Source organism: Haliotis rufescens, unplaced genomic scaffold (genome assembly GCF_023055435.1).
Source record: "Haliotis rufescens isolate VD_foot unplaced genomic scaffold, xgHalRufe1.0.p SCAF_3, whole genome shotgun sequence".
NCBI lineage: Eukaryota > Metazoa > Mollusca > Gastropoda > Lepetellida > Haliotidae > Haliotis > Haliotis rufescens.
The window spans coordinates 9,379,801-9,400,510 of record NW_025964001.1 but is presented as its reverse complement, the minus strand read 5'-3'; the positions used below and the strand labels follow the sequence as shown (position 1 = coordinate 9,400,510).

At 40.2% G+C, this 20,710-nt stretch overlaps 1 protein-coding gene across 1 annotated transcript in view; it reads right to left on the bottom strand.

The window, feature by feature from the left end:
- The window catches only part of LOC124140909 (sprouty-related, EVH1 domain-containing protein 2-like), a 38,282-nt gene extending 18,723 nt beyond the window's left edge, over window positions 1-19,559 (bottom strand). The window contains exon 1 of the mRNA XM_046508736.2: window positions 19,424-19,559. Coding sequence (XP_046364692.1) covers window positions 19,424-19,446 — 23 coding nt within the window. The 5' untranslated portion in view covers window positions 19,447-19,559. The remainder of the gene's footprint in view (window positions 1-19,423) is intronic.
- Window positions 19,560-20,710: the final 1,151 nt, after the last annotated feature.

The window sequence follows — 20,710 nt, the reverse complement described above, 5'->3', positions numbered from 1 at the left end:
TTTTTGCAGGTGAATCACAACACTGAATCATAGGTTTCTAAATTTCATAGATCAAATATGGGATATTATAGTGCAGAATCACATAGGCTAGAGGGCACAGTGAATGTTACGCTATTTATAGCCAACTGGGAAATCCTAGAGAATCTCCATAAGTGGGTTGGCAAACAGTTTCTGCTATTACTTACATGCTTTTACACTGATATAGCTTGTAATGTAATGTATCATATGTATCGCGATACATATGTTGTAAATCGATGTATTGTATCGTGGGCCTCGTATCACAATACTGTATTGTTATACCACTGTTAGACACTTGTGTTGCTAGATACTTCTTGCCTAACTAGGAACAACAGATTGCTTGACAATTTCAGCCTACCAAGAAACAACAGATTGTAGACACCTCTAGCCTATTTAGAAACAATAGAAGAAGGTAGAGAGTTGGCGAGCCCTTCAGTGTTCATGTGTGTTGTAGCCATTCTCAACCGTCCATGATGACTCACACAACTCAAATGAGATATCTTCACAAACTTTATCAACAGTCATTCATACCCTGCATACATTAACCCCTGGTTGAAGGGGGAGGCTGTTCTAATTACTTAAATATGAACAGATGCTGAGGTAGGCACTCTGTGACTGTTTCATTCAGGCCCATCATGAGGAGATATTTGCATGATTGACTAAATGATGGACGTATCTATGATAAGATGGCTGGGAATCACATATAATGGACTCGTTAGCTGAGCAGGAAAGGTATTAGTCACTCGCCCACTTGTCTGAAACAACTTCCCCAATGTTAACCATGTCAAAAGATCTCACTTTGAGCAAGTAGAAATTCTTTGTTTCAATAGCTGGAATGTATGTGATCATTTGGGGAAGTGTTTGTGCTGACATCCATGTCAGTCATCTGTTGTTTTGTGCAGCAGTCAGTCATACAACAGCAGTATTACAGAGACTTGTAAATAACTGGTGTACCACCAGACAAACCAGCAAAGTCCCACAGCTTGACCACCTTCCTATTTGTTGTTCAACACTGCACTTAGCAATATATTTCATCTATATGACGGTCATCTGTAAATAATTGAATCTGGACCAGACAATATAGTGATGACATCATGAGCATTGATCCACGTAACTGGGATACAATGACATGGATCAACCAAGTCAGCTACCCTGACCACCCAATCCCGTTAGTCGACTCTTACAGAAAGCATGGGTTGCTGAAGACCTGTTCTAACCCGGATCTTCACAGGGCAACTTCAATGTTAAAGAACAGGTATTAGTTACTTGAGTGAGTGAGTGAGTGAGTGAGTGAGTGAGTGAGTGAGTGAGTGAGTGAGTGAGTGAGTGAGTGAGTGAGTGAGTGAGTGAGTGAGTGTCTTTATTCAGTGTGAGAGAGAGTGGGTGAATTAATAAGCGAGTGAGTCTTTGTTCAGTGTGTGAGAGAGTGGGTGAATGAGTGGGACTAGTGTGAACAATCCATTGAATGAATGAGTTGTGTTTAATGTCACTTTAAACAGTACAACAGTTCTAGGACAGCATGACAGCTAAATGTCTGATGAAAACCTGAAGCGATGCAGGCCATGGAGCTTCACTACATTGGCGATCCGCCAACCAGTAATTATTCATACTTGGCAGCCATTGTGACCATCTTGAGCCATGTTATTATAGACATCAGGTACTGGTGACCTTTCAATGTTTCATGCCCCACAATCTAACAAAAGTTGTACAACTATATTTCATGCTCATGGGATAACACAAGATTTTGATTGTTGGTTTGTTGTTTAACGCCGCACTCAGCAATATTCCAGGTATATGATGGCGGTCTGTAAATAATCGAGTCTGGACCAAACAATCCAGTGATTGACATCATCAGCATCGATCCATGCAATTGAGATACGATGACATGCATCAACCAAGTCAGTGGGCCTGACCACCCGATCCCGTTAGTCACCTCTTACGACAAGCATAGTCGCCATTTACACCAAGCATGGGTTGCTGAAGACCTGTTCCACCCCGGATCTTCACGGGTCGATAACACAAGAAAAGGGTAGGATTTTGAAAGTCAGCAAAAAATAACACATCATTTATTCATAAAGGGCATATATATAAGTGGGATGACTGTAACATAACCTTCTCTGGGATGGTCCTGATGGTAATAGAATGCATACATGTAGAAATCCATTCAACAGGTCTTCTGAAGAAAAAACAATTTATGATTCATGAGCAGTGAGAGTAGTTTCCACAGAAAGTCATCCCGAACTTGGATAATGTTAAAACCATCTATGAAGTTGCACAGCATTATTATCTAAGAACAGTAATGGTTTGAGCTTCACTTCTCCCCAGCATATTGCCCCATCACCAAACATAATATTTCAAACTCATTGCCCACCATGTTTACCCCATGTACTATAGGACATCTGTGTTATCCATACCAAGGCAAATGAAATGTAGAACTTATCCCTGACAGTGGTGTACAATACTTTATACCAACGACAGTCTCAGCAGGCCTACACATGTGTAGACAATACCATGAACTGAACTAGTTCCTAGGGTACATGCATATGGCCATTACAGTACAATAGCTGAAGCTTGTGTTCAATAATTCATTCATAACCTGATATCCTACTCCTAAAAATGCAAGGGGCAGTTTGTACAATAGTGGAGACTGTGAATGGTGGATAGGTATGGGGAAGGCCAGGGGAATACCATGCTATTCAACAAGAAGCCAGGCACCAGCGTTTGTGAATAGGCCTCCCTCAGCTGCCAACCAAGGAAGTGTTCCTCTGTGGGAGACCTATATTTAGATCACTGCTCCTTGTATCACAGCCAGCTTAGTAGTGCTGCTTGGAGGAAATTTTACTTTAGTGAATGGGCAGGCTGGTTTCAACATCCCCCACTAACATGATCACTATCTGACACTGCCTCATCACCTGGCAGAAAGATGGCTGTTCAAACTTCTGTAAGATTTTGGCAGGTTAACCCTCGTCTGAAAATGATTCCTTGGTAATTAGATACCAGTCCTCATGTTTAATATTCATAAACCTCATATTTTGTTTCCCTCCCCAAAATACTTGAATTGTCTGCCATTACTTATTGACATGTTTGAATGGGTTGGTTGGTTGGGTGGTTGGTTTGTTGTTTAACGTCGCACTCAGCAATATTTCAGCTATATGACTGCGGTCTGTAAATAATCGAGTCTGGACCAGACAATCCAGTGATTAATATCATGAGCATTGATCACACAATTGCGATCGATGACATGCATCAACCAAGTCAGCGAGCCTGGCCACCCGGAATGGGTAAAGAGGAGGAGGTGTCCCCTTGAGAAGATGGATTTCTTTGGGTGTACAGAGGTGGGGTATGAGGATTTGGGCAACAGAACATAGCAGTAGTGCTATAGGTTCACTAAGGAAGAGGAGATGTGTGGTTTGGGGTGGAGGGGAAATCCCATGACTCTTGAACTAACGCCAGGTGGGCAACCAACACACTTGCATAATGTTTTTGTGAACACTTAAGTAATGCCTATAAAACAATTCACTTCAGTTATCCATAAGTGTACAGCAAAATGATGATTCTCTCTAATAGATTCCTTTGTTCCCCCTCCCTTTTCCCCCTCCCTTTTCCCCCTCTGAAGGTTTGTCAATCAGAACTCATATCCTTTCCTAAAGAAGCAAATCTGCTACAGCAGTCTTCTTCTTAAAACTTACAAATATTAATATTTTGTAAATAAAACAAAAAAGTCTTTCTCCTTCATGGTCCCCTCCCAAGAACACAAAACAACAACACTATTTTTCAGTCTTCTCCATCTCTAGTCAATTGCAGGTGCCCTACAAAGTCCCACAAAGGCTTACTTTATCATCACACACAAGGTACTCGTAGCTCAGACTTCAACACTATTATTACTTCAAGTCAGTATGGGGGCAGTCTGGGAGCCTAGAGGTTTAAGCGTTCGCTCATCACGCCGAAGACCCGGGTTCGATTCCCGACATTGGTACAATGTGTGAAGCCCATTTCTGGTGCCCCCATCCATGATATTGCTGGAATATTGCTAAAAGCGGCGTAAAACCATACTCACTCACTCAAGACAGTATGCAGGTGCCATGTGATATTATCATATATTTAAACTCTTAACTTAAAAGTTGATTTTATCACACGATACCATCTGTTATGCGACATTCCTGACAGTGCAAGAATCGTACATATTGACATACAGTCAGGAACGAACTGTGAACAAGTGGCATGCAGCTACCCCTCAATTCTTGTCAGAAATGACAACAACAAAAAATCACAATATTTATATGGTAGTACTTTCAAGAAAAGCCACACCCACGAACCCACCAAATCATCATATGGCTGAAATAATGTAGAAGTATCATCACATGGCTGAAATAAGACTGAAGTGATCTTAAACGTTTCATCTCGCTCTCTGCATCAAAACCCACACTGTTCCAAACTGGGTGCAACACCATCAGTCAGTCATGTTACCATCAAATCTCAATTAATCATTGCTGGAGATTGTGACGAAGATTAATTGCAGAAATGTTAATCATCCTAGTGGAGAATATCTTAAATAGTTGAGCACTATACACATCAAAACATCTGCTTCAATGAGAAGACATCGCAAATATAAATTCTTCGGTGGTCAAAGGGTTTAACATGCATATGTGGTGCATATTGGACAACCATATAACCATGATCAGGAACTGTACTGGTCATGGCTGAGTGACCACAAAGTAGAATGGCCCATGTAATAGTATAGAGGAAAGTTAGATTTATTTATTCAACATTGACAGTGTTCTTAATAAAAAAATTATGATTCATGAAGTTATTCTTGCTGTAGTCAACCTGCCAATTTCGCATGCAGTTTCTCTGCAGTCAACCTCGTCAGTTTAGCATGCAGTTTACTGCAGTCAACCTCGTCAGTTTAGCATGCAGTTTACTGAGGTCAACCTGTCAATTTAGAATGTAGTGTTTTACTGTAGTAAACAATGTCAGTTTAGCATGCAGTGTTTTACTGCAGTAAACCTAATCAGTTTAGCATGCACTGTTTTACTGTAGTCAACCTGTCAATTTAGCATGCAGTGTTTTACTGCAGTAAACATTGTCAGTTTAGCATGTAGTGTTTTACTGTAGTAAACATCGTCAGTTCAGCATGCAGTGTTTTTACTGTAGTAAACCTCGTCAGTTTAGCCCATCAATGCACTGTTCAGACTTTATCTGTATATTACTGAATAATTTACCTAAATAGGTTACTTAATCCTCTCAGCATATTATGTTTTTATGGCAATTTGAGTTCACGAATCTTGGGTATCTTCTCTGATCCACACTGAGAGAGTGAATGTTGTCCTACACTTCAGTCAGCAATATTCCAGCTGTATCACTGCTACCGATCAGCAATCCAGTTTGTGCCATGTAAACCAATGGCTAACATGTCTGATTGGGCACAATGGCATACAATCAGCCAGGTCACACATTGTGACCGTCCAATACTCATTAGTCATAATTCTCACCAACACTGGGTACTGGGGACAAATTCTGCCACAATGCACTGACAGGGATCCATACTGAACCCTTCTTTGTGAAGAAATTCCACCTACTAATCAGAATTTTTCACACAATAAATACGACCACCAACAAATAAATTGCCTGGCCTAATGTTCAGAATATATATTCTGAAACCAATTTCTGTATCAATCTGAAGTAGGTAGAAATTTCAGCACTGCAAGAATTTAGTTCAGAAATCTGCGCATTTTCAGTGCAAAAATAAGGCCTAAGAAATTAACCTCCATTCTTTCAAGTCGTATGGAACAAAAACTTATTTATTCTTAATAATTTTTAACCATCCTTATGCTCCTTGCCATTTCAACAATGAGAGCAAGAAGTCTATTGCTCAGTATAGAATAAATACGAAACATGACAAAAGAGAAAGTTACGTAAAACTTTTTCTAAATTCTTGGTACAAAGATATCTGGTTGGAGGTTTATTCTGGCAGCAAGAGGTCGGACACTAGCCCATGTATTGTTCTTGATCTAGTCATGGTAAGCCCTCACATGACAACCTAGCACCAAACCACTGACTGCAGGGGCAGCACATGGCAGGCAAGCAGGCAGGCAGGACAGGCAGTTTCTGACAGTGAGAGGGGTATGACAGCCTGTAAACAAACTGCACACTGGCATGTAAACCTGGTTGGGACATCCTGACAGAGAAACCTGAGTCCACACTTACCCTAACCCTGCCTTGTAACATCATGCTTTCTAAATAACACTCACAGGGTTTTTAGAAAAAAACAAAAATGTTCACACTGGTTGTGAAAGTTGGTGTCTGCATGGCAAGTTGTGACGAGATAGATTGACAGGAGGTATGATTTTATAAAATTGTTACTGGCCGATTCATACTCGAGCCCCTTACCACGCTGGAAGCTTTTATTCATTACCTGACACAACATTTCACTTGGTTGGTTTTCTTGTTTTATACAACAGTCAGCAATATTTCAGCTATACCATGGTGGTTTTCCACCCATATGGCCAGTCTTGTCCCTAGTGAGCTGAGTACCCCCAATACTGCCTTCACTTTGTGCTAAGCCCCCAATGTGCCCATGTGCTGAGTGTACCCAATCTTGCCCTTGGACTGAGTGTGCCCAACATCGCCTGTACGCTGAGTGCCCCAAACCATGCCCATGTGCTAAGCCCCCAATGAGCCCACGTGCTAAGCCCCCAATGTGCCCACATGCTAAGTGCCCCCAGTCTTGCCCTTGGGCTAAATGCCCCCAACCTTGCCCTTGGGCTGAGTGCAGCCAGTCTTGCCCTTGGAGTGTGTGCCCCCAGTCTTACCCTTGGACTGTGTGCCCCCAGTCTTGCCCTTGGACTGAGTGCCCCCAATATTGCCTGCATGCTGAGAGGCCCTAAACATGCCCATGCGCTAAGTGCCCCCAATCTTGCCTTCACCTCATGACTGGCCCCCTTGGCTTCCCCTTGTTCTGTGCCCCTTCATCTTCTGATGAATCCCCCTAATCTTGCCTTCACTTTACGATGAGTCCCCTAATCTTGCCTTCACTTTACGATGAGTCCCCTAATCTTGCCTTCACTTTACGATGAGTCCCCTAATCTTGCCTTCACTTTACGATGAGTCCCCTAATCTTGCCTTCACTTTACGATGAGTCTCCTTATCTTGCCTTCACTTTACGATGAATCTCCTTATCTTGCCTTCACTTTACGATGAGTCCCCTAATCTTGCCTTCACTTTACGATGAGTCCCACAATCTTGCCTTCACTTTACGATGAGTCCCCTAATCTTGCCTTCACTTTACGATGAGTCCCCTAATCTTGCCTTCAATTTACGATGAGTCCCCTAATCTTGCCTTCACTTTACGATGAGTCTCCTTATCTTGCCTTCACTTTACGATGAGTCTCCTTATCTTGCCTTCACTTTACGATGAGTCCCCTAATCTTGCCTTCACTTTACGATGAGTCCCCTTATCTTGCATTCACTTTACGATGAGTCTCCTTATCTTGCCTTCACTTTAAAATGAGTCCCACAATCTTGCCTTCACTTTACGATGAGTCCCCTAATCTTGCCTTCAGATCCAGCGTTCACCTTGTGCTGAGTGCCCAAACAAGAAATGTGCACCCTGTCCCCATTCCCCCTAGTCTGGGATGAAGAGTATTCCTCTCCTCTCTACATTTAGCCACTGTAGTGAGAGATTATAACTGATCTTTCAGAAATCGGCAGGTATATTCTATTTGTGTGCCACTGCCCTGTGAAGAGTGTTGGTGGATGCATACTCAAACCAGCGTCCACCATGTCTACTGAGGGTGGTATTTCAGTACAACCTGTTTCATATCAGGGTAATCCTTGGCTTAGTGAGAGGTACAGTACCTTCATGAATATTTCCTACCCTAAAATGTTGCTGCCTTGCAAGATCATAAACCACAATGATGTGCCCCTCTAGCTATCTGGCTAACCGAAAAAACTGAACTTTTTATGACTGGCTAGTGCAGGAAGTATTTTATCACCACATTAAAAATTAGATATTCATCACCAAAACATTTGCAATTATTTCCCTCCAAAGAAAGTATATTGAAATCTCTAAAAAGACACTTTATTACTAACGCTCAGAACAATCTTGGTTCAACCGATCTGTAACTCACACTGAAGCCCATATTTACACAGATCTTCGGAAAAACACATTTGGTCTGATTTCTATTATATTACAATATGTCAGCTACCGCGTGTGAGTGATTCTGCTATTTTGTTGAAAACATCTCAGGGTACACTGGCATACAAATGGTATAGGGTACACTGGCATACAAATGGTATACAATCAGCCAGGTAACACATCCAGTCCCCTCTTACAACAAACACAGGGTATCCCAAATCCCCAATGCCTTGTTGAAGCTTCTGTAACTTACACTTTCATGTTCAAAATCTTCCCTTATGTATTTCTATCAGCAATCATTTGTTATTTTATAATGTCCGTATTTAAGCAAGTGAAAATTTTGGTACAGTATTAACAACAGATTGATGTGACATATTAATTGAAAAATACCCAAATCTGGCAACCCAAATGACACTAGTCAGACCATGTGTGGTTAAACAAGCTGAGTTTAAACAAATGGGACAGGCTGGCATTTGATAGTATTTCAAAGGGCAAATTATACAGGATGCAGCACCACATAATCACTGTATCAAAATGAAACCATGTCATAGATTTTGTTACACCTATTTCCAGATTTGACAAGAATATCATTTAGCAGTTGAATCCATTAAGAATGAGGTCGACATTCCCTGGCCCTACATAAGAGGCATTGAAGGAGAGCGAGTGAGGTGAGGTGAAATGGGGTTTAATGTCGCTTTCAAGATAACTTCACTCATATCGCAATGTGCATGCACGTGTGTGTTTGACTGCTTGTACTAGTCCAGATAAATGTTGGGTTTGTTGTGCTAGCCAGGTGAGATACCATACCACAGTTTAACATGGATACTCAGACATATACAGACTCCAAGCCAGTCAGTCTTTGCTTAATCCCTTTAATGCCAAGCAACAGGCAGGGTAACAACAAGTACCATCTTCTTGCATAATGAGGCCTCGGAATCAAACCAGTGACTTTCCACTCTCCAGGCGCTCAATCCACTACACACAACAGGTGGTCAGGAAGTGTAAAAGTGGGGTTTTACGCCACTTGGAGCAGTGTTGAATTCTATAAGCGTGCCAACTTTAAATGTCAGTGAATAGCCCGAAGTTATGCACATCTTAGACGTTTACCAATGTTTTGGAACCAATAAGCACCAAGACCCATAATCATGTAAATCTGGAAAGCAAACCTATGAACATAGTATTCTGGCATGCCTAAGGGAGGCAACTTTGCACTGTGGATTGCAGTGTCAACTGGGCCCAACACTGGGAGAATAATCACATAAAAACTAAAATCAACTCCTACCAGTCTCAAAGATGTATATATTTAACTTCTAAGTTTAAAAGCAGGAGCATGCCTGCACAACATTACCCTTGAAAGATGTCCCCTGACAGTGCCTCACTAGCAACATATATTTTATTCTAAGTCAATACTTCTGAAAATTCTATTTTGACGGACTTCCTGTTCTTTGATGGGGCCAAATCTAAAACGTCTTAATCATTTCTACTGCACATCTCTCAGATAGGTAAGGCAGACAATCTACTCAAACCAAATTTTTATGCAGGCATTAGAGAGATGAGTAATCAACATTTTCTCAGTTTGACAGAAGCTACAGAACAGATTACAGTAGCTCCAGGTCTAAAGGTTGGCTGTTTTCAACAACCTTCGTCAAAACAGGACATGAGCTCATTGTGACTTGTTCATTCATGTACAAACATCTCATGATAAATGAAGTTAAATGCATGTTTCAATGATCCCTTATAAAAGTCATAAACTGTGTTAAAGTACTTTCTGACTCAATACAGCATATGATTATGAACATAAATTTGTTCAAATTTTTCATGGAATTTTTAACAAATCATCATAAAGGTGTGGGAATATTGCTGTATATTGTACCCTGCAGGGTTATAAATTACATAGGTCCTAATTCACTGTGTCATGAAAATAGATCCCTGTCTTGCTTCAGAGACATCCAATAAGTACAATGACTTGTTAGTTTTAGGTCTCGCTTGAACAGTTTGATGCCATCACATAACAAACAAAATATCACATAATGTTCATTCAGATGGTTCAATAGGCACAGACATCGATTGAATGAGTTTGCTCTAACAGCAATGAACAGCATTTCAGGTATATCAAGGCATTGAAGCTTAGTGGGAGGAAAGTTGCAAATGACACAGGTCAGAGACATGTACCCAGTCTGTGCTAAAAACGTTGTCACCCAAACTTGTCGATAAGCATTATTTTCTGAAGATTTTGATGTTATTAGACTATTACTAGCTGTGCTTACTAGTCTAAACAGAATTGTGCTAGACCCAGTCTTCGGACTGTTGGTTAAGTAGGTTCAGCTAATAAAAGTCCACATATTAACACCAAAATCTACTGGAAAGGATGTCAAGGGAAAAGACTGGTCAACATATTTTAGTACAGACTGTAAATATCACAATATTGTAATGAATAATACTTATGCTCATGCAATAGGGAACCCTAACAACCAGCCCCCAATCAGCTGATTATTTGGGACTGCCCGATGATCCTAGCCCGATGAAGCTAATGTAGTGTTAAGCGATACAAGTAAGGCAACATAAACTACAGATATCAATGAGCCACCACTAACAGCTTCATTCATAGTGTTGTGTGCCTGCATTATGCAAGCAGGTTAGTTACAGCATAATGAAGTTCAACTGCTCAGCCTATCTGTTACAAACATGTAGACGTATTTCTCCCATATCATCAACTGAATAACTGAATCATATCATTCACATCTTGTGTGACAAGGACAGATTTTTTCAAGGATACAAACACCTGATATACACACTATACTATTTGGTTGATTAGGGGTATAGTGTCAAGTGTTAGGTGTCCTGAGTGAGTGAGTTCGGTTTAACGCCGCTTTTAACAGTATTCCAGTCATATCGCGGCATGTCAGCTCAATGTGGGAGGAGAGCCCGAAGTGATGCAGGTCGACGTTTACCACTTCGGTGAAACCCACAACACAGGTATGGTGCTGACAAACCTAGAAACATAATCGGGGCGAACTGGGATTCGAACCCACAATCATAGGTTTCTGGCGTGCCCAAGGGACGCAACTCTGCACAGCGAATCGCGGCGCCTTAGACGACTGGGCCACCCGTGCCCCCTTTAAGTGTCCTGATTAATGCTGCACTCTGCAATATTTCAGCACTATGACGACGACCTGTAAATAATCAAGTCTGGTTCAGACATTTCAATGATTGATATTATGAGCATCCATCAGGGGTATAATGATTGCCTGACATGTATCAGTATGGGGTGATGGTGCAGCCTAGTGGTTGAAGCGTCAGCTCGTCACATCGAAGGTCCCGGTTCAATTCTCCACATGGGTACAATGTTAATTTCTGGTGCCTCCCGCTATGATACTGCCTGACTATTGCGAAAAGCAGAGTAAAACCATACTCACTCACTCATATGTATTGGCATCATAATACAGCAGTGGAGACGCAACACAATATTGTCGGATTCCTTATGACCGATTCAGCCATGATTCAATCTTAACATAAATATCTTGTTAATCATATTTCCCCTTTGAGTTTACACCATGGTAAGTATAACATTGTCACAATGCACTGACTGAAAAACACACATATCACAACATACTTCGAAATATGCTGTTGCAATGATATATCAAACTATCAATGTATTGCAATTGTTTGCCATACAAAATACCAAGGGTACCAAAGGTATTTTCAATAGTATGCATAACAATCGATAGTCAACAGTCACAATTAGTTACAATAAAACAAATTATACTTCAGAAAATTCAAAATGTCAAACCTGTCGTGTGTTGATTAGCAAGAATTTTGACATCAGATTAGAGTTACTTCCCTTTGGTTTTAAGTTGCAACAAGGAGACATTGACATTGTTCTTCATTCTTTTCTATGACACGGAATAACACCATTATCAAGCAAAGATGGTTTAACACTATAGTCATACTATTGCAATAGTAAAAACAGTCCGAATAGTCACCCGTACATTATTCTGGCTGTATAACATGTAAAGAAAGAAGAAACATATTAGGTACATTATATTGTGTCTTTGGTGATGACAATAGCCAACCCATGATATGATGCACATAAATATTTTTTTCTTTCTAATTAATCAACTTCAAATCGATGATTGATTGGTCTCAGTTTTCAATCATTGTATTGATCAGGAAATCAATGATCTCAGGTTTCAAACTGATATGATTTGGATTTCAAACATACATTTCATTCAAAAAGTGTATTTCGAGTTGTCTGCCCTTGTCATGTACTCCCACACTGAACATTTTTCAGTTTAATATGTCTAAGGGAATAGAAATTAACATGGAATGCCTACTTGCACAAATAGCCCAAGGAAAGCTCCCATTCTCGTTGATATCCATTCTGTTTAAACAATGGTGTCGGCCCCATAAACTTACAAGTGTGCATATGATAGTGTACACCATGAATCAATGTGAAGTGTTGAACCATGTATTTGTATGACATAAACACAGCTGTCTTGGTATGGTGTGCTCGACATGTAGGTGTATGAGGTAAGCAAATATAAAAGTTACATCCCAACAGCTCAGTGAAATAATTGACTCTGGACCAGGCAAACCAGTTGTGTATAGTGTGATCAAGATATAAGTAAAATGTGTTGTGGTGTAACTACGGTAGAGTAGGGAAGGTACTGTAGTGAAGGAACCATCCTGTAAGATTTGTATCTTCATGCTTCATGTACTATATTGAAGTAAGTGTGGGTCAAGGGTAATACTGTAGTGGAGGTATTGTCATAGTGTAGTATGATATCTATCACTGGATTGTCTGGTCCAGACTTGATTTTTTACAGACCACTGTGATATAGCTGGAATATTGCTGAGTGCGGCGTAAAACAACAAACAAACCAACCCACCAACCAAGTGCAGTACTGTAGTGTAGTACTGAAGTGTAGTACTGTAGTGTAGATACTGTAGGGGGATGCACTGCAGTGTAGATGCTGTTGTGTAGATACTGTAGTGTAGATACTGTAGTGTAGTGACTGTGGTGTAGATACTGTAGTGTGGATACTGTAGTGTAGATACTGTAGGGGGCTGCACTGCAGTGTAGATACTGTAGTGTAGGTACTGTGGTGTAGATACTGTAGTGTAGTGACTGTGGTGTAGATACTGTAGTGTAGATACTGTAGTGTAGATACTGTAGTGTAGGTACTGTGGTGTAGGTACTGTAGTGTAGATACTGTAGGGGGATGCACTGCAGTGTAGATACTGTAGGGGATGCACTGCAGTGTAGATACTGTAGTGTAGATACTATAGTGTAGGTACTGTGGTGTGGGTACTGTAGTGAAGATACTGTAGGGGATGCACTGCAGTGTAGATACTGTAGTGTAGGTACTGTGGTGTGGGTACTGTAGTGTAGATACTGTAGGGGATGCACTGTAGTATAGATACTGTAGTGTAGATACTGTGGTGTGGGTACTGTAGTGTAGGTACTGTAGGGGATGCACTGCAGAGTAGATACTGTAGTGTAGATGCTGTAGTGTAGATACTGTAGTGTAGTGACTGTGGTGTAGATACTGTAGTGTAGATACTGTAGTGTAGATACTGTAGTGTAGATACTGTAAGGGGCTGCACTGCAGTGAAGATACTGTAGTGTAGGTACTGTGGTGTAGATACTGTAGTGTAGGTACTGTGGTGTAGGTACTGTGGTGTAGGTACTGTAGTGTAGATACTGTGGGGGGATGCACTGCAGTGTAGATACTGTAAGGGACGTAACTGCAGTGTAGGTACTGTGGTGTGGGTACTGTAGTGTAGATACTGTAGGGGATGCACTGCAGTGTAGATACTGTAGTGTAGATACTGTAGTGTAGTGACTGTGGTGTAGATACTATAGTGTAGGTACTGTGGTGTGGGTACTGTAGGGTAGATACTGTAGGGGATGCACTGCAGTGTAGATACTGTAGGGGATGTACTGTAGTGTAGATACTGTAGTGTAGGTACTGTGGTGTGGGTACTGTAGTGAAGGTACTGTAGGGGATGCACTGCAGTGTAGATACTGTAGGGGATGTACTGTAGTGTAGGTACTGTAGGGGATGTACTGTAGTGTAGGTACTGTAGGGGATGTACTGTAGTGTAGGTACTGTAGGGGATGTACTGTAGAGTAGATACTGTAGTGTAGGTACTGTAGGGGATGTACTGTAGAGTAGATACTGTAGGGGATGCACTGCAGTGTAGATACTATAGTGTAGGTACTGTGGTGTGGGTACTGTAGTGTAGATACTGTAGGGGATGCACTGCAGTGTAGATACTGTAGTGTTGGTACTGTGGTGTGGGTACTGTAGTGTAGATACTGTAGGGGATGCACTGCAGTGTAGATACTGTAGTGTAGATACTGTAGTGTAGATACTGTAGTGTAGATACTGTAGAGTAGGTACTGTAGGGGATGCACTGCAGTGTAGATACTGTAGTGTAGATACTATAGAGTAGGTACTGTAGGGGATGCACTGCAGTGTAGATACTGTAGTGTAGGTACTGTGGTGTTGGTACTGTAGTGTAGATACTGTAGGGGATGCACTGCAGTGTAGATACTGTAGTGTAGATACTATAGAGTAGGTACTGTAGGGGATGCACTGCAGTGTAGATACTGTAGTGTAGATACTATAGAGTAGGTACTGTAGGGGATGCACTGCAGTGTAGATACTGTAGTGTAGGTACTGTGGTGTGGGTACTGTAGTGTAGATAATGTAGGGGATGCACTGCAGTGTAGATACTGTAGTGTAGATACTATAGAGTAGGTACTGTAGGGGATGCACTGCAGTGTAGATACTGTAGTGTACATACTATAGAGTAGGTACTGTAGGGGATGTACTGCAGTGTAGATACTGTAGGGGATGCACTGCAGTGTAGATACTGTAGTGTAGATGCTGTTGTGTAGATACTGTAGTGTAGATGCTGTTGTGTAGATACTGTAGTGTAGATGCTGTAGTGTAGATACTGTAGTGTAGATACTGTAGTGTAGGTACTGTAATGTAGATACTGTAGGGGATGCACTGCAGTGTAGATACTGTAGGGGATGCACTGCAGTGTAGATACTGTAGTGTAGATACTGTAGTGTAGATGCTGTAGTGTGGGTACTGTGGTGTAGATACTGTAGTGTAGATACTGTAGTGTAGGTATTGTAGGGGGATGCACTGCAGTGTAGATACTGTTGTGTAGATACTGTAGTGTAGATGCTGTAGTGTAGATACTGTAGTGTAGGTATTGTAGGGGGATGCACTGCAGTGTAGATACTGTTGTGTAGATACTGTAGTGTAGATGCTGTAGTGTAGATACTGTAGTGTAGGTATTGTGGGGGGATGCACTGCAGTGTAGATACTGTAGTGTAGATGCTGTAGTGTAGATACTGTAGTGTAGATGCTGTAGTGTGGGTACTGTGGTGTAGATACTGTAGTGTAGATACTGTAGTGTAGATACTGTAGGGGGATGCACTGCAGTGTAGATACTGTAGTGTAGGTTTGGTAGGGGTATGTACTGCAGTGTAGCATGTGAAGAATTTTGATACAATGATCTGATTTGTATCTGAAACTATTATTTTATCTGGATAAAAATATTCCAACATCATGTTACTTTAGTTGCAGCTTTCCTATAAATGTTCGAAATAAATTCATAACCATAAGGGTAGCACTTGGGTGCAACTGATTGCAATTGCCAGATATGTTTACGTTTGGAATAATTTGACCAATCACAGTCAATGCTCCCACGCTCGAGATTGTCAAAGGGACCGTAAGCCCAGATATACAATGAACACTTTATAACCAGACAGTGTAATTACAAGACTAATTTGCGTACTTCAATACAGATTTGTTGACATGGTATTTCCAGTGTAACATGCTCACAGTATTGTCTTTGTGTTGGGGGAAAAAATAACATCAAAAGTTGTCTACCCTGTGCACCGGGTGACCCCACCTTGAAACCCCCTAATTCTACAAACGAAAACGTCGCCTTATACAGTGATATACGGGAACTAGTACATGTCAAAATGATAAATAAGGTTGCTTCCATGGTTGACGCAGCCTGAAATATAGTTTGTGTGATCTAAAATAGTTTCTATGGTATCGCTAACAGATGCACTGATATATTTTATTTTATTTATCAATACTTCAATTCAAATCCAAAACAGCCTGACATTTTCAAAATTGTTTGAATCATAACTGGGTGCGAAATATACAATAAGTCTGCAAGTAAAATTTAGAGAGGACTGGCTACATTTACTTGTCGACTGCCACTCTTACCATACCGTAGACTGCAACTCTGTAGAATTCTAACCCTGCATAATACAACCCTTTGGTAATCAACAGGCGGAAATCCAACTTGTTTGTTTTTAATGCCGCACATAGCAGTCTTCCAGCTGCATGATGGCTGTCAGTAAATAATCGAAACTGGACCAGACAATCCAGTGACTGACATCATGAGCATCATTCTGTGCAACTGGGATACGATGACACACATCCACCAAGTCAGCGAGCCTGACCACCTGATCATGGTTGACACATCTTGAGACAAGCATGGGCTGCTGGCAGCAAATTCTAACGCAAATCTTTACTTGCCACTAGTATGAAGCCCAGGTCTAGCATAATTTGGAACGGTCTAGTAAGCTCAACTAATAATAGTCTATATAATAAACCTAGAATCTAAAGAAGAGATGCTAAAAGCCATGTTCGGGCTAGTAGTCATAAATGGTTTTTTTGTCACTGACTAGAATAAAATTTTATTCAAAACATGAGGGTCATGACAAGGACCCCTTCATTCTTAATTTCAAATTTCAAATACTGAATGATAAAGTTTTCGTTTGTGGTTTGACGCCTCACTCAGAAATATGCCAGCTATATGACGGCAGTCTGTAAATAATCGAGTCTTGACCCGACAATCCAGTGATTGACCCCATGAGCATCGATCCACACAATTGGGATATGATGACATGCATCAACCAAATCAGCGAGCCTGACCACCCGATCCTGTTAGTCGCCTCCTACGACAAGCATAGTCGGCTTTTACGGCAAGCATGGGTTGTGGGTCAAAATGATAAAGTACTGTACATATAAGACACATTGTCTGTGTCATGTGTCATTTTAACACCAAGGGACAGTGCCATGTTCATTATTATATTTTTAACTCATGTACTAAAGCATGTTGCCCTGACTTTATCAATATTTAATGGCAGTGATAGGGAAGTTGCACAATAAAGACATTGGACTATTCATTATATCAGGCTTACACCACTGACCTGCAAATAGATTTATTCATATGGAAAATTAAAATCTAACATAACCATGTTGAATGTTTTAGGTAGCTCTTTAAGTTATCCCGAGAACCTATATGCATTTAAACTCAAGATTAATGTAATCACTGGTAAATATGTGATTTACACTGTGCAGGATACAAAATATTCTATATTAAAATTAAATTCAAATGTTTTAGCCAAAACATTAACATTTGTTACAATATTTTAAACACATATTTATATGTCCACTTTAACATCCGTAAGTCATATCAGGTATCAAGAGTACGAGGCAGGCTATTGCAAGTATTGTGCAAAATAATAATTAATATTACATCAACATTTGTCCAAATTTTTAAAATAACACTGACTGAATGTTTCAATTTCTCATCGACATGAAATATTAAAATATTTAGAAGCTATGACAGACCAAATAATTCAGTAATGGGTTATTATAAAACAATAACATATCGAAATCTTTTACTGTTTGCCCCTGAATGAAACATTGTACATTCATAGCTGAACAATGTTGGTAAATAAAATACAAGGATATTTTAAGTTCACATTGTGTTCAACATTATTACTTCACAAACTGACACAAATAAACTTAACAGATATGCTTGTAATAGTTATACTTTGTGGAAAATGTTCCTTTTTAACCTGGACATAACAACCAATACTGCAATGACCCAATTTAACATCTCTATACACAGTATTGTTAATATTCAGCCCATTCATTCAATGTCAAGGATGGACATTATTGTGATCATGTGGTTTTGTTATTGCTAGAATTTCTACACAATCATTATACAGAATACACATCTAGAACCAGCCTCTGTCTACTGCCATGCATTAATTGAAAATGTAGCAACCAATTATTCAACATGTTTCTCCCCTCCTGCCATGCGGCATCACTAATTGTCAGCCAGACTGTTGTCATTTTGTTAGTTAAATAGACGGATCACTCTTACTTTGATAAATAATGTATAATGTATATATATTTCATTCAGGTAATGAACATAGAAATTTAACGTATAATATTTTGTATGATTAAACACAAATATTTGAGAATTACAGTGCACTGAAAATACTATAACAATTTGATGAAATAATTTTAGTTATGCATATTTAATTTCATGACTTGAAATATCCAGGTAAATTAAGTTATTGATGAATATTTATCAAAAAGAAAGGATTCATCTCAAATATAAATAATACTTGGAAAGGATAATATTTCTTTCAAAGAAACTGTTATGTCATAGGAAAATTATCAGCATCGCAAGGAATATTCTATTTGCCAGGAACCGCACAACTTCCTGTTTTCCCGTTCATGAATGAAATAACCGCATGTCTAGATATGAAATCCTGTTTCAATATATATATCAAACATGGACACGGGAAGTGTTCAGACAAGCCCATAGATAGCATCCAACCAAGTTCATTCATGATTCATATAGGGATGAGAGAAAACAAGACAACAGTCACAAACTGCATCCACGTACCATTGTCTTCACCAGTGTCAAATTATTAAAATGTACATAATTACACCATCGACCGACCATTAAAAAGAACAATTAGGAGCGGGAATGATTTAATGAATTCCCTATGCCGCTAACAAGGACTGACCGACAACATTAGTCCTTTCCGCCCAGCCCTGGCCCGTACCGTCATTCACAGTCTTTTATGAATGAATTGCTAGGGCTAAACAGAGGTCTCGGATTCGTGCAACCATCCCGTGTCAACTCGCCTCACAATCAGACGTCTCGGACTAACTAGCACATTGTAAAAACGTTCACTGTACACCTAAACTATTAAATACAAAGTTTCTTGTGTCCGTGTGTCGAGGAAATAGAGTTTATACTGTATTTACATGGGTCTACCCTCATCAATGCCGCTTGGCTTGGCGTGCTGGGTAGGAGGCATCCATGTTGAACCACAAATTCTTTCACCCTGCCCAGTTTACTCAGCCCATAGGACAAAGCGAGGCAGCACATCAAACTTAAATATATGTCACTTACTTTTTTAGTTGTTCTTCTGTCATCTTCTCCAGGTCATTTTTCTGTTGAATTCTTCGATTATGTATACAGAATACAGTATAAACTAGAAATTTTCTCTCTCGACGATTTTTCCACAAGACAGGAAATGGGACGAAGCACTACTTTCTATCATCCGCGCAAGAAAAATGTAGTTCCAATGGGTTTCCGCATTGAGCATGCCTCCATGGCCAGCTGTGTCACTGCATATTGTTTCAATGCTTTGTCTATTATGTTAGTCGCCATCACACGCTATATTTTATAGAAAATATGGTATTTTTTAAATGTCGCAAAGAGGCGCAATGATACAAAAGTATAGGCCATCACTGGGACTCAATTCAAATATGGAACACTCCATTATGCAAAGATTTCCCCCAGCCCTGCCCAGCGGAAATGCAAAGTCTTTTTATTGTCATTATACTTCTTAATATCAGACTTTTGCAGGATAATAAGATACGACTGTCCAAACAACTTTCCAGTGTGTCTGCACACGTCTGCCGAATGCACTGTGCACATTACATTGATATTTCTCATGTAAATTATCCCTCTCCAAATACAGCCAATGGGGTGGCAGATTACCACACGACTGTCAATCATAACAGTAGTGAATTACATGTCAGTTTCCTTCCGGAAAGCAAACCCTTTGCGCTGTCATTCAGCGAAGTATAAATCGCCAATTACACCGAACAACGCTGTATATTTGACCTTGTTTTGAGGGGATCTCTGTTCATGCCAGTTATGTTTTTCAAGCACTTTGCAAGTGTGCCAAGCAATGTGACGTCAGTCTAGGTTTCACGCGTGAATTGGCCACGCCCATTCGTTGCCGTGCTGTTGTTTAGACATTGCAATGGGTATGACCGTTGTTTACATTGAGAATAATATGTGGGTCGAGGTTGGTAGTATTGATTAGCTCTGTATGCCGTTTCATTCAGGGTTCTTTTCATTCAGCTTCGATATGATCAAAGGCTCAAATATTCATTTGCGCGACGCGTGCGCCAGGTGAAGGAATACTCGATACTAGTACAAAATGGAGACAGAGAAAATTCGAAGGAAATATATTTCCAACTTTTAATAGTGAACTTGATAGTTTCAATCCAAAATTAACAACGTATGGACATATTGCTCAGCGGAGGACACAACACCTTACAGACAATCACTGTAGGGTAGTTTCATTCACGTTATGACGACCTAAGATGTCATTATTTTATGAATTGTCAACACCAGCCATTGAGGCTGGGAAAACGATGTTCAAGTTAATTGGCGGCTTAACTG